This window comes from Lithobates pipiens, unplaced genomic scaffold, assembly GCF_037356315.1.
Source record: "Lithobates pipiens isolate NorthernLeopardFrog02 unplaced genomic scaffold, aLitPip1_a1.2 Scaffold_27, whole genome shotgun sequence".
In the NCBI taxonomy this organism is placed as follows: Eukaryota; Metazoa; Chordata; class Amphibia; order Anura; family Ranidae; genus Lithobates; species Lithobates pipiens.
In genome coordinates, this window is record NW_027507788.1 from 58,778,692 (window position 1) to 58,794,826 (window position 16,135).

At 39.8% G+C, this 16,135-nt stretch overlaps 1 protein-coding gene across 3 annotated transcripts in view; it reads right to left on the minus strand.

Moving 5' to 3' along the window:
• Positions 1 to 379: 379 nt before the first annotated feature.
• The window catches only part of SIK3 (SIK family kinase 3), a 274,128-nt gene continuing 258,372 nt past the window's right edge, over positions 380 to 16,135 (minus strand). For 2 of the 3 annotated variants that reach the window (XM_077456978.1, XM_077456977.1), the window contains exons 24-25: positions 9,966 to 10,112; positions 380 to 8,703 (exon numbers count right to left, since the gene is read on the minus strand). In XM_077456978.1, coding sequence (XP_077313104.1) covers positions 9,967 to 10,112 — 146 coding nt within the window. In that variant the 3' untranslated portion in view covers positions 380 to 8,703; position 9,966. The remainder of the gene's footprint in view (positions 8,704 to 9,965; positions 10,113 to 16,135) is intronic. The other variant, XM_077456979.1, reaches the window with a different exon arrangement.

Genomic DNA, 16,135 nt, shown 5'->3' on the forward strand with positions numbered 1-16,135 from the left:
CTTTTTGTTCATCTTGCTGCCCTCATATCCAAACCCTCTGGTTGTCCATTGTTTTGCTAAATGCAGGTCTTGTAGCAGTTTCCCTTTAAACTCAGTGCAGTGGTATTCTATTATTGTGAACCTCCTACTGAAATGCTGGAAGACTGGTTACCAAGCCAATTATTTGACTACAATGCTTCCAGAGCCACTACATTAAAGTTTACAGATCGGTAATTGCTTTCATCCTTATTCTAGGTCTGCGGCTTACAGTACTGATACCAGAGAAACCATGAGAGCTATGCAATGTGCATTTGAGTTGGACTTTATATATTATTGCCATCTGCTTGCCAGTCTCTTGAAACCAATTCTGTTTTGTATCCATGTAAAGGTATGCAAACGCAACGATATAAAAGATTTATTTTAGCATATCTTTGGGCATGTTTTTAGCAAAGCAACAAGAGAAGCATGTTTTGAAGGTACAGTAGCCAGTAGTACAGCACAAGTGTAAACAAAAAATAGCCACTTTCCACAAATGTCAGGACAAAGCCAAAATGTATCGACTTTTCCCACACATTTTGTGCTCCTTGTTCATAACAAAACAAACGGGACAGAAGATTTGGCACTGCATAAAGAACCAGTGTTCTCTGTGCTTTCCACTACCCAAATAGGAGCTATTGAAAACATTGTTTAGGATGGTGGCAACTTTCTTGATCCCTGAGGAATGTTAATATTAAAAAAGACCCTGGACCCTAGACCTTACCTTCATTTACAACCCTGCATTATGTGCTTCTAGGACCATTGTGAATTCTACTGTGGTGTTCTATGTTTGACATTGTGGGTTATAATTGGGAAATCAATGCATCTAACTCAAAGATGGACAACTAGGATTCAGGGAAAGATCGGACAGTAGCTTGGGCTATGGCTAATAAATCCACTGTAGAGAAAATCAAGTTATTATCCTAAAACAAGCTTTCTCAACCTTATAACCTTAGAGGAACCCCAAAAATATTTTTTATGTTTCAAGAAACCTGTCTTAAAACCAAATCATCAGGGCTCAATAGGAACAATGCTCCTTATATTGGTGGTTAAAAGGGAGAATGTCGCTCTTAAAGTGGTGTTCAGAATGCCACCCTTAAAGACAGCTAAAAAGATATTTGGCGTCATGCTTCTGGCTTTACTAAGTTGTGCTAAACCTTGAACTCTGTAGACATCAAATAGGTGGTTCACTAGCCACAGCTCAAGGAACCCCTAGCAACCTCTGGAGGAACCCCAGGGTTCCACGGAACCCTGGTTGAGAATGGCTGCCCTAAAACATGACATCTGCAGAGTTTTTAATACTAAGGGTTTCAAATGTGATCTCTGAGGGTTTCACCATTCTTCCTGCAATCTCCATAAGGTAAACTGAAAGGATGAAAAAAAGACAAGAGTAAATTCCTTCACTGTTATGACTGCAGTATGAAGTTGAAGATGGAAACACTGCCCCAAGGCAAATAAGCTGGTGAGTAATTTAGTTTGTATCTGAAGTCAACCAATGAAAATCTGGTCTCGCATGTTCCCTGTATCAAATGCGTTTCTTCTTAAAACAAGTATTTACACATAAGTTCCCACGTGTACAGTTAATGTCTCCCATGGAAATAGCAAAGCTTTAATTCACAGTATTTTAGTAGAGGGCTTTTTGGTTCCTTTGTCTTTCCTCATTATAACCATATAGGACAAGGGTAATTCTCTTTGTGGGAACACTTTACCAGCATCAGAATTATTTAAAATCATATTCCATTATCACGAGTGAAAACTGGATCATCCCTGTACGAAACACTGCAGAAGCCCAATTACCAGCAAGGGAGACGTGATGGAATAACGTATTATTAATTTAAGAAGCAACTCCATAGGATAATACAAATTGAGTTTAAATGGTTCTGTCACTGGAAAGGGAATTCCCCAACTGAAGTGACCATTGCCTTAAGTTAATATCTGAAAGTTAAAAGGAGCTTTGTAAAACAAAACATTGCCCTCCTTTATCTGGGTTTGAAGTGAGACTGATTGCTCAGTTAGAAATTGGAATGGCATCAGTGCTTCAAATTCAACCAGTCACCAACCAACTTCACTTAAAAATTATATTGCAAAGGAAGGTTGATACTTGAGATTGCAAAACGGTTTATGTCTCAGATCTACTAAACTCCCAAGATCGCCTATTTGAGCTTTTACATACATTTGGTGATGTTCAGCAAATGCTTGTTTGACATGTCTGCAGTGTGTTCTAAGTAAGCTAATTCTTGGGAATATTTGCCAATTTCCAGTAGAAGCAAACACAACATATCTTCCAAGAATATAAAAATAACAGAAATCTTTAAACAGAGAAAAAAAAATGATACAAAAAAATTCCAGAAAGAGAAAGGATGCATATAAAAAGCATGCAAATCAAAGATACAGACTATTGACCATTATTTCAAGAAGCTATCCAATAATTAGATCAGATGTTGCTGGAATGTGTGTGTCATGCATTCAGGACAGGTAAATGGGCCTTACATTTAAACTCCAGTTTTACTGAGGTATATAAAAAAAAAAAAAGGATTTTTACAAAGCTTTGTCTGCTTCTGTTCTGTAGATAAAGCACTTTTATTTCACATTGGTGTTAAGTGGAAGGGGCTATCAGTATGTAAAATCCCGTAGCCAGTGTTAGGACTGTAGTAACAGACACTGCTTCTTCTGATGTCACTCTAGAAGTTCAGCAGTCAATACAAGTATCTCATCAAGTTGAAACACTCTCAGTGCAGTAAACCAAAGGACATTGCAGAGGATGCCTGCCATTTGTTCTTAAGATCAGTAAACCTTTCTGGGAAAAGTAGTAAGCAAATTACTAAACCAAGGGATAAGGATTTTCAATCCTGTTTAAACTTGTACTGCTGGAATTTTACTTTAAGGTCCCCTTAGTTACGAATGTCATAACACACAAGCATAAACCCTTACAACTGCTCATGCCATCTTTTGCTGCTAGGTCTAGCAACATTGCTGAGGCCGCAAACAAAAAACGTGTGCAAATGTCAAAATGTAATCAATGGGTGCCTGAACCCCATAAGATTCCATGTTAGAAAGAAGATAAATTGTAAATATGTCATACTTTGGTAGGCACATCAGTTAAAAAAAAAAAAAAGGGAAAGGAAAATCACCACCTGCGCTTTTCATAACATTAAAAGCTTTTTTTTTGGCATTACTGTGATTACCGTATTAGATTACCCACAACTCTCATACGGAAATTCTTTCATGTCAGAAAAGTAAAAAAAAATACCCAGCTGGGCAAGCAAAAAGAAAAATGTGGGACCAGAATAAATGTCAAGTGTTAAATGAGAATGGCCAAAACTAGTAAATAGAGTTAAGAGGAGGAGGAGGTTGGCTCATAGAGTGAAGTCCTCTCTGATGATCATTCCCTGCACCTGTAAGGGCATGTACCTACTTACATGGCACACCTCACAACAAAAAACACTATAGGTGGCAGGAGAAAAGATGGCAGCACTCCTAATATCCAATATTTTAAATATATATTCTATATCCAAGAAAAAAAGCAGCACAAAAACAATCCAGTGATCCACCACCAATGTTTTTAAAAAAAAAAATACTATTCTTTGTGCCCTTGCAGGGACAGATGAAGAAAAAAGCATGTCTCTGTGAACAAGGCGTCACAGCATGGCCCTCTGAAGGTGGTGGTGGATAGTTGTAACTTCTTCCTTCAAGGATTTGGAATACAGATTATGTTCTTATATTTGGAGGGCTGGCATGTGGGACTGTCACTATTTAAACTTTAAAGACATAACATCACAAAAGGTATCTTAAAGCTAAAGCAAACAGCTAAATATACAGACAAAATACATATACTAGAGGGGGTGTTTTTCCTACCAAAGGATTTGTATTTCTGTTGATCTGATTTTGAGATGCACACCATGGTCAGCTTGCAAACCTGATTTTTTTTCTGCTACAGCTAACACTTGTCCCTTCTCCAGCCCATGAAAGAACACAGAGAAGCAGCACACATTTGAGCTTGTCTTTTATTCTCGCTCTTCACATCAGCATGTCCCTTCTCCCCACATGAACACTAAAGCACAAGTGATTAGCCCCTTGTGCTGCTTCTCTGTCTTCTAGTCTGAAGCTTTACTGTACAGTGGATTGCAAGAGGCTAATACAAAGACATATTTGCATTTAAAAAAAAATAAAAAATAACATGCATTTAAAAAATACCTTTATAGATGAATACAGAACTGCATGAATTTGTGTCTTTTGTTTTGCCTGGAGTTCAGTTTTAATCATCCTACATCCAAAATGAAATCAAAGGTTTTGGGCTGTGCTCTCATTTAAGTATTTGTCCTAAGAGAACCAGCTTCTGGGTAATCACACACTATATACATCTTTTTAAACATTTTACCTCAATCCTTCACCCATGGACAACAAGTTTATTTGGCCCCCTACAAACTAAAATTGAGCTAAGTGCAATGAGTGTAGATTTTAGAAATTGTAAAATAAAGGAAGAAAAGAAAGAGAAAACAAAGTCTAAACAATAAACATCAAATGTAAAAACAAACACAAAGATGGGTTTAAGTGAGTGAGGACCCACATGCAGACCTATATATTCTACCCTCTTAAAACACAAACTTCAGGTTTTTTCTTTCTTTTTTTATTACCAATAATAATAATTATATAACAACATTTAGGGGAACAAGAACAATGAGCTATGAAAAAAACATTTCTTATGTCAAATGAAAGATATGCAGAGGGAGCCTGCTAAGATTAGCAGGAGCAAGAATGAAATATATATATATATATATATATATATATATATATATATATTAATTACACCATTGTTTAGATATTTGTGTTTATAAGAGAAAAGAGAGGCTCTTTGGGCCACAATTGAAATGAATTGGTGAGGAGTGCAGGGACGACACACACACACTGGTGTATATAAAGACATAGTGCTCCCCACCCCCCAATCCCACCTCCCAGAATGCTCTCTGATTGCACATACTCCACATCCCATGACTGATGTCCTCATTCATGGTGTTCCTGATTAAAAACTCAAATAAGGAGGGTCTGAACGTTCCATAGCAGTAAAATGTATTTCATAGTCTCACCAACTAAACTTGATTGCTATGAAATGTTTCCTTTACTTCCTTATCTTAAAAATAAATCAAGTGTGCTTTAGAAAATATCTAAAAAATAGGCAGGTAATATTCGCAAGGCTGAAAAGATACAAATGAAAACTCACTTTTGTATTATCGATGAAAGAGGGGAGCAACAGATAACCGAACCCCAACTTCTGAGATCAAATGAACTTTTAGCAGGCACCTAATCTCTATAGCTACCTGTGAATTGCATGTTAGTTGATTGTGCTTGATTAAGCCCTTGTAATGCCTGGTGTACACGGACCGAAAAATTGGAAAAATTGGTTGGTTCTGCAAAAAAAGAGGCAAACTTTCAGTCCCTGTGTACAGCTTCCTGTCCAACAAACAGGAATGCTGGAAAACCAGCATTGTATCCGCATCTGATTAGCACTGTCAGCCAATGGCTGCAAGCGCTGGCCGGTGTGTTCTGACAGGGGCGGCCCCCCCTGTCAGATTAGCACAGCACAGTGGGGGAGATTTCTGTACGAACTTTGCTTGGGTTAGTACAGAAATCTGTAAAGTTTTTTTTTTTTTTTTCATTCAGCCCACTGAGTTAAACGAAAAAAACAACTTCTAGTGTGTACCAGGCTTTAGACATGCTTGAAACCAAACCTATCTCAGACAAAGTGTGAAAGAATGTCAAAAAAGATCATTTTACCAATGAGTAGCCCATACAGTTATTTCACAATCTGTTATTAGTCAACAATTGTGGATACCTTTTTAACAAAACACAAAATATAGGTTTAAGGTGGTTATATAAATGGCCACAGCTGAGTAAGCAGATGTAGGGTTCTGAGCAGTATAACCTGCTAGTAATCAGACAAAAGATAATTGCTGGGCTTATCAGACATGGAAGTTTGGAGATGGATAACCATGGGGCAGCAGAGGTGAGGATGAGGAACCATTGTGCGTGTGATGTATAAAATATACACTGTGGCAGGTTAGAGTGCAGGGCAAAGTCTTGTTTGCTTGAATTGCTTTTATGGCTTAAAAGCAGGAGTCACAAACATGAAACCTTACCAGCAAAAAATACAATGCACAGTCTGAACTCTTCTCCCTGGGTGAGCTGGCAACAGCTGGGTATAAAGTCCCTTACTGATTAATTAGGTGGTGATGGAGATAAATGAAAGCATAACCAAACTGGCATGATTATATAAGAGGTTTTAAAAAAAAACTGCTCACCAGTAACAATTTTCAATCTCTAGGAGCAAATGTCTTTATACAGACCGACTCATGCTCAATATATATACATCCATACACAGACATATTTACACATACATACAAATGTACACAGTCCCTACACACACTCCACGTGGAACACTAAGATCTCGCTTTAACCCACTCGCTGCCATATGGAGAAGACATTCTCCTGGCATACTGTAGGTTAATTCTGACCATGATGTATGACAGACAAAACACAAAAAAAAAAAAATAATAAAAATAATCATATGTAAAATAAGTAGCATATTGCACCAGGCCTAATCTCCCAAGGGCCTCACAGGCACTGTGTGGGATCTGTGTCTCTCAGGGTGGATAGGCAGGAGGAGTTAGACACCTTGGGCGTTTGATTATGCTAAATGTCAGCACAGCCATAATTGCAGCAACAGATACAATACTCAAAAAACTACGCAAAAATGATAAAAACTACAACAAAGAAGAGCTGACAGTTGGGCATGGCACATCTCATCATTGTCACTACAACATACATCTTCCAAAGACAGCAGCTTTATCGTGTGCAAAACGGTGCCAAGATATAGTACTTAAAAGTACGGAGTAAAATCACTAACTGCTACTAGATCAAACTAGCAAGGACCTCACTCTGACTTCAAGCACTGATATAGTGTTTTTGAGATAATATCTTCATTAGCTTGTCAGAGTCTTTATGTATTTAATCCTTCCTATACACACAAAACACAATGCATGTGTGCCAGTGCTTTTTATATTGGCAGATAGATTACTATCCCAATAGGATGCTGCTTCCAGTATCAGATATTAAAGCAGAACTTCAGCCAAACCGTGAAATGTACAAGCTGAATTAGATAAGTAAGCTGTACATGTCAATTCAGTTATCCCTTCCACACTTCCCAAAGTTCAGCATTATTAAAATCCCAGTTTTATAGCCTTAGGAAAATTTGTATGAAAATTCTCAGAACATTCGAATGTCGTTTAAAATATTTTGTTTGCTTTTAACATACAATTTTGGAATGAATGGACTTTACCAAACGAAAACCACACTGTTCGAAATTTGCTTGTTCGAGAATCATTTTCCATCCTGCTCCCTCAAATTTTCTTGTCACTGCGGTCGAAAACGAACATTGATTTGACTATAGATTAAAATTAACAAATGCCTCTTTTCTTAAGAATTTTCATTTTAAAATGCACCCATCTATGGCCAGCTTAAGTATCTAAAACATCTCTTTACCGTGATGAGGGCGATCAGGTGAATTCAATAGAAACAGATTTTGTGTTGTTATAGCAGCTTGCATTTCATGGTTTTGAATACATAACTGGACTTAAAATTAGCTTTCCTATTTCTTTGAAGTTCTGCTTTAATTTCTTTAAATCATATAACCATCTCTTTATACACATATGCTTTGACATTAAAGATACAATCCTCTGGAAATTGGCCATGAACGGGAAAATACACGCTATAAGGAATGAAATCTTACATTGCTGGAAAGGAATCTGCTTTCTACACAATAAAGCTATAAAAATAGTACATTGCAAAATAAAATGGCACATACATCCTACCCACAGTGAAGGGATAGGCCTTTTTTTTCTTTTCTTTGGCTTTTTTTCACCTTAGGAAGGATACAGAAAACTAAATGCTCTCAGCTATACGGGTTAAAATAAAATAGTGCAATTTCTGAAAAACTGAGCTTGATAAGTAAGATTCCAGACCCAGTAGATATTTGTCAACCTAAAAACATGGACAGAGAACTTAAAAAAAAAAGCTAGTGTAGATTGTGGAATACCTACTTTTATATTCTAAAAAGAACACCACCCTAGGCACTAGTCACTCCTGCCATACCACCCTTGGACACCAGTCTCTTATACTGGTTACCCACAGGCTACAGTGTGTCACATGTCCCTGCTTGGGAACCAGCTGCTTCCATAGTGAGGCTGCAGTCTCTCTTGCCACAATAGGTGCCAGACATTTATATAGAATTCTGTGCTGGTGTTTCTATGTTTCAGCAACCAAATTTTTCCCACCCAATGCTACCTTTCCCCAAAGCGCCTTTTGAATAAAACACCTCCTCCTTTTCTGCCAATGTCTGCAAGGGTGGCAAGTTCACAGATTAATCTCCATTAAACAAGTGGGTGTCCCCCCCCTCCCCACGACTAATCCCTGCTTTTTATTTTTGAAGCCCCATCCTCCTGATTGGAGGAAAGGTTACACAAGTACATAAAATAAAACAAATTAAATGATGGGGGGCAATCCCAGAATCCGTCTGTGATGGGGTGGGGTACGGCGAGTCAGTTCAGGGAAAGAATACAAATGAAATTTGGCGCTAAAGCTGCAGATACTGTTGGTGTTCAGAAAGATGGGACCCTCCATTTTTCGACAGAAAACCTGTAAGATAAAAGGTAACTTTCTTTAGCGTGTTAAAATATCATTAAATTCACATCATAGATTACATGCTGTTCATACTCAGTCACTACGGAATTCGTTTTTTGTATTCTGCAAAAAAATGGATTGATCCTGCTGTTCTCTTCACCTCTCTCAACTCCATGTCACCACTGTAGTTGGGGATTCTGCAGACCAGCCATTCGCAGCTAGTGCACATGCTTAGTTTGCAGTGAGTTTCTATGCAGAGCATTTCCTCTATGATCACATCTGTCCAGCCCATGTGACTATAGAGTCACACATGTGGGTGTATACACAGTGGTAACAATTACAGCCCACTCCCTCTCCCCTCCTCTATGCCCACAACAACTAAACACAAGTTTGGGGGGAGGGGGGGTTACATCTTGATTGATGGAGGCTTCACCTCCCTGTTAGTCTAAGTGCACACACACACACACACAGGCTGGAGGGGCATGACACAGCCTGTAATTGACAGAAATCCACTCATACCATGCTATTGAAAAAAAATAAGACTTGCTTTAAAAATATATATTTCTATGACAATTTCTATGACAATTTAAAACAGTTTATTATTAATTATTTTGGCTCTGCATTCCAAAGGCTTTTTTTTTAACAAGTGACTGGCAGCAGAAGGCTAGAAGCTTCTCCTGCCACCGTTTCCCTGTAGACAGGATGGGAAAGAGCTGGGTCACATGACAGCTGTATTTCCTATAATTAGGAAAAATGCACTTAGATTTCTCTTTTTTTTTTAAATAAGATAATTACAGTGCCATCATCCACACACAGAGAAATTGGATACTGTAAATGAAACACTGTGTGTAGTAGCAATTTAACCCCCTTTAATACAGGGCACTTTTAACCCCTTCCTGCCCAGGCCAATGTTCAGCTTTCAGAGCTGTGGCACTTTGAATGACAATTGCACAGTCATACAACACTTTACCCAAATTACATTTTGATTATTATTCTTTTTCAGCCAGGTACAGCTTTCTTCTGATGGTATTTCATTGCGTATGGGTTTTTTTTATTTTTTGCTAAACAAATGAAAAAAGAACAAAACTTAAAAAAAAAAAATTCTTAGTTTCCGTTATATAATTTTGCAAATAAGCAATTTTTCTTCTTCACTGATGGGCCCTGGTGTGGGTGCACTGATGATCAGTGCCCTGCTTGAAGTTGCCTGAGATTTGTGTGTATGGCCAGTACTACAGCAGTAGTTCAGGTATAACAAATGCATTTCCTGAAAATAATACCTCACACGCCGGCTTGCTCCATACTGAAGTTCATATCGGTGTGCTTGTACCCCAGCAGCATGGTTGTGGGGTAGCAAGAAGTGGAGAGATGTTGCCCATTGTCTCCAATAATGGATAAATCTGTATCCTCTGGAGTTCTCTCACAGTCTGTAAAGAGGCAACAGGAATAGAGATTAAAAAAAAAATTACTAAAAAAAAAAATGATCATTGTAATTATTACATGTACACATAAGCATTTCATTTTGTGTACCTGTGTTCAGTCAATGGTAAGTTCCTTTCAATTGAAACTGAACTCAACTGTGTTGTTAGTCTTCATGGGAATGATAAGTAAAGAACAGAAGGGCAGCAGTGCTTACATTTTCAGCATAATAGGCTGCCTAAGACTCCCACTGTAGTGCTGGCTACATTTCCGAAAGACTAGGCACAATCATTTAATCTCCACTGAAGGTGAGGAATAAAGGATAGGTTTACTCTGATCAACTAGTTAGACATACATATATACACACACAAACACATATAATATATATATATATATATATATATATATATATATATATATATATATATATATATATATATATATATATATATATATATATATATATATATATATATATATATGTGTATGTATGTATGTATAACATGTTGGTAATCTCCAGTCCCCTCACCCTGTGACAGCGGGCAGGGATTCTTCTCCCCATAGCTGCTGTCACATTACATTTAAAATTGGAGCGGCTGTGTGGGGCTCATTTATTCACAGATCTGTTAATGAATAAATTACAAGATTGTAGTTCTCAATGGACTATGAGTGAGAAGATCAGCACCCTTGTAGTCCATTGACACTTCCGGAAGCTCACTAATTGTCTGCACAAACAGAAGTACGAGAAGAGAGCTGTTAGTAGCATCTGCAGGAGCTGAACTTCGCACACACGATCCAAGCTCCTGCGTAAAATAAATAAATGTATAAACAATAAACATCGTTTTCTCCTAAAAAAATCATGTGTATATATTTTTTTTTCTAAAGGTGAACTTATCCCTTAACCACTTTAAGACCGGACCATTTTGCTGGTAAATGACCAGAGGTCTTTTTACACTTTGGCACTGCGCTGCTTTAACTGGTAATTGCGCGGTCATGCAATGTTGTACCCAAACAAAATTTGCGTCCTTTTCTTCCCACAAATAGAGCTTTCTTTTGATGGTATTTGATTGCCTCTGCGATTTTTATTTTTTGCGATATAAACGTAAAAAGACCGCAAATTTTGAAAAAAAATGATATTTTCTACTTTTTGTTATTAGAAAAATCCAATAAACTCAATTTTAGTCATACATTTAGGCCAAAATGTATTCAGCCACATGTCTTTGGTAAAAAAAAAGTCAATAATTGTATATTTATTGGTTTGCGCAAAAGTTGTCACATCTACAAACTAAGGTACGTTTTCTGGAATTTACGCAGCTTTTAGTTTACGACTGCCTATCTCATTTCTTGAGGTGCTAAAATGGCAGGGCAGTACAAAACCCCCCCAAATGACCCCATTTTGGAAAGTAGACCCCCTAAGGAAATTGATAAGAGGCATGTTGAGCCCATTGAATATTTTATTTTTTTGCCTCAAGCGATTGAATAATGACAAAAAAAAAATTTTTTTTTTTTTTTACACAAAGTTGTCACTAAATGATATATTGCTCACACATGCTATGGGCGTATGTGAAATGACACCCCAAAATAAATTCTGCTGCTTCTCCTGAGTACGGGGATACCACATATGTGGGACTTTTTGGGAGCCTAGCCGCGTACGGGGCCCCGAAAACCAAGCACCGCCTTCAGGCTTTCTAAGGGCGTAAATTTTTGAGTTCACTTCTCACTACCTATTACAGTTTTGAAGGCCATAAAATGCCAAGATGGCACAAAACCCCCACAAATGACCCCATTTTAGAAAGTAGACACCCCAAGCTATTTGCTGAGAGGCATGTTGAGTTCATGGAATATTTTATATTTTGCCACAAGTTGCGGGAAAATTACAAACTTTTTTTTTTTTTTTTTTTTTTTTCACAAAGTTGTCACTAAATGATATATTGCTCACACATGCCATGGGCATATGTGAAATGACACCCCAAAATAAATTCTGCTGCTTCTCCTGAGTACGGGGATACCACATATGTGGGACTTTTTGGGAGCCTAGCCGCGTACGGGGCCCCGAAAACCAAGCACCGCCTTCAGGCTTTCTAAGGGCGTAAATATTTGACTTCACTCCTCACTACCTATTACAGTTTTGAAGGCCATAAAATGCCAAGATGGCACAAAACCCCCACAAATGACCCCATTTTAGAAAGTAGACACCCCAAGCTATTTGCTGAGAGGCATGTTGAGTCCATGGAATATTTTATATTTTGCCACAAGTTGCGGGAAAATTACAAACTTTTTTTTTTTTTTTTTTTTCACAAAGTTGTCACTAAATGATATATTGCTCACGCATGCCATGGGCATATGTGAAATGACACCCCAAAATAAATTCTGCTGCTTCTCCTGAGTACGGGGATACCACATATGTGGGACTTTTTGGGAGCCTAGCCGCGTACGGGGCCCCGAAAACCAAGCACCGCCTTCAGGCTTTCTAAGGGCGTTACAGTTTTGAAGGCCATAAAATGCCAAGATGGCACAAACCCCCCCCAAATGACCCCATTTTGGAAAGTAGACACCCCTAAATTTAGGGGTACACTAGTGAGACTAGGTAATAAATGGCGGGTGCCCTGAAACTATAAAAAAATAACTAACCAACCAGCGTCACCTGTAACAGTTATATGGTGATCACTGGTGAAAGGGTTAACTAGGGGGCAATCAGGGGGCTTTATGCGGTAGTATATGGGGGTCCCTGGCGCTATAAAAAGCTGCGGCGAACCTAAATACCTACTTGCCTAACTAGCGTCACCTGTGACACTAATACAGCGATCAGAAAAACGATCGCTTATTAGGCTGGGTTCACACTGGAGCGATGCGGGAACGCCACGAATGCGCGGCGGGTTCCCGCATCGCATGCCTCCCGGCGGCAGTTCACACTGCCCTATGCGAACTGCTGGGAGTGTCAGTGAAATGTTACTGACACCCCCAGATCAGTTCGCATATCGCAGTGCGATCTGAAAACTCGGATCGCATGGTGTGAACACCCATGCGATCCGATTCTGCTGCGGGCCAAAAAAAGGGTCCCGTGCGAATTTGCGGCGGGTGCGGCGGGTGTGGCGAATGGCTGAACTCGAATCGCACAGAGATCGGATGTGATTTGCACTGCAGTGCGGTGCGAATCACATCCGTTCTCAAACCGCTGCAATCTGAACCCAGCCTTAGTGACACTGGCGACGGGGGGTGATCACGGGGTTAAACCTTTATTGGGGGGGTTAGGGGGGTACCTTAGAACTAAAGGGGGCTAACCCTAACTGCCCTAACAGTTATTAGTCACAAATGACACCCGCCGGGTGATCAGGGGGTTAAACCTTTATTAGGTAATAAATGGCGGGTGCCCTGAAACTATAAAAAAATAACTAACCAACCAGCGTCACCTGTAACAGTTATATGGTGATCACTGGTGAAAGGGTTAACTAGGGGGCAATCAGGGGGCTTTATGCGGTAGTATATGGGGGTCCCTGGCGCTATAAAAAGCTGCGGCGAACCTAAATACCTACCTGCCTAACTAGCGTCACCTGTGACACTAATACGGCGATCAGAAAAATGATCGCTTATTAGGCTGGGTTCACACTGGAGCGATGCGGAAACGCCGCGAATCCGCGGCGGGTTCCCGCATCGCATGCCTCCCGGCGGCAGTTCACACTGCCCTATGCGAACTGCTGGGAGTGTCAGTGAAATGTTACTGACACCCCCAGATCAGTTCGCATATCGCAGTGCGATCTGCAAACTCGGATCGCATGGTGTGAACACCCATGCGATCCGATTCTGCTGCGGGCCAAAAAAAGGGTCCCGTGCGAATTTGCGGCGGGTGCGGCGGGTGTGGCGGGTGCGGCGAATGGCTGAACTCGAATCGCACAGAGATCGGATGTGATTTGCACTGCAGTGCGGTGCGAATCACATTCGTTCTCATAAACCGCTGCAATGTGAACCCAGCCTTAGTGACACTGGCGACGGGGGGTGATCACGGGGTTAAACCTTTATTGGGGGGGTTAGGGGGGTACATTAGAACTAAAGGGGGCTAACTCTAACTGCCCTAACAGTTATTACAGTCACAAATGACACCAATGCAAAAAAAAAAAAAAAAAAAAAAAAAAAAATGACATTGGTGTCACTGTGACTGGGGGGCAGGGGTAATTGGGGGGGTGATCGGGGGGTAAAGGGGGGGTGTGAGTGTGCCTGGCATGTTCTACTGTGTGTGTAGAGTGTTGGTGCAACTCACCGATCCGCTCTCCTCCGTGTCGGAACGGAAAATACCGACACGGAGGAGAGAATACATCACTTCCTCTCCTGTGTTTACATTACAGGAGAGGAAGTGATGTCACGGGGGATTTCCATTCGTCGAGAGCGATCGCGAGGGGGTGGCCATGAATGAATGGCCGTCCCCTCATCCCTGATCTCTCCCGAACGAATGCCGACCGCCGCAGGCACCGGGGGGGGGCCCGATCGGGCCCCCCACCCGCGGGCAGGCATGGACTTATATATACGCCAATATGCCTGCCCGTGCCATTCTGCCGACGTATATCGTCGTGCGGCGGTCGGCAAGTGGTTAAGCAATTCAAGCTTAATTTATTTTCAATTATATAAATTATTTGTACTTGTCTTTTTAATACTCTCTAAAATCAAAGTGACTGTTAAAGTGGTTGTGTGTGTATGTATGTATGTATGTGTAATATTATATATATATATATATATATATATATATATCTAATTTCATTCATTTTTATTTATTTTTTTACGTACAGGTAAGCCTATAATGAGGCTTAGCTGTAGGTAAAATTAATATCTCCTAAACCTGTACGGTTTTGGAGATATTCACTTTGCATGCAGCCACTGTCAGCAGCGCATGCGCTGTGAAGACCCGGCTGGCACTGCCAGATCTTGCTGGGAAGAAGACTCCCATGCCCAATGCACGGGAGTGATGTAATCGTGGCTCCGGGCCACTCACAGCATCGGAGCCACGAACCCGGAAGAAACACAGAGGGCAAAATGTCAGTGGAGTGGACTGGGATCAGATGCCAACGCTTCGTTTTAAGGTATTTCATAATGAGCTAGTATGTGCTGCATACTAGCTCATTATGCCTTTGCCTTACAGGATTAAAAAAAAAAAAATAATAATAATTCTGTGCGGATATACAAACATTTTAAAGTTTAATGTTAAACACAGGTATAGCTATGTGTTACCCACATAGGGCACAAGTAATCTGGCACGGCTCTTATAGTAAACTGAATCCAGTGGTAAGTAAACCTTTCAGTGTAGAGGAGTGTTTAAAGGTAACGCTAAAGCAGAAGGACAAATCATATTCGCTACTGCCATGCTCATGTACATTTAACGTGCAGCTACAGGCAAAACGTGTGTATGTGCATGTATGTGTGTATATAATATATACACTCACTGACCACTTTATTATTAGGTTCATTTGTGAACACAAATTGCTAATCAGCCAATCACTTGACAACAACTTAATGCATCTAAGCCTCTAGACGTGATGAAGACGACTTGCTAAAGTTGAAACTGAGCATCAGAATGCAGAAGAAATGGGATTCAAGTGACATTGAACATGGTGTGGTTGTTGGTGCCAGATGGACTGGTCTGAGTATTTCAAAAACTGCTGATCTACTGGGATTTTCACGCAAATGATCTCTAGGGTTTACAGAGAGTGGTCCAAAAAAGAGAAAATATCAAGAGAGTGGCATATATATATACACAGATAGATATCTGGGAAGGGTTGTCAGGTATTTATGGGAGATTAATCCCTAACCTTGTTGTGGCAACTGATCTAAAGAGTGGAATTACTATCACTTAGCTGGATTTCATATGTTCTGGCTTAGAGTCACTAATTTTTGCCCAATAATGGTGGCATAATTATCCTATTAAAGGTTCTAACCCATCCCCACTCTACTAAAATTAATGACTTTAGCTTTAAAAATGAACTCTTTAGTAGGATTAAGTAAGGCACCCCAGCAAAATTCTATTCAAACATAATGAAAATAAAAA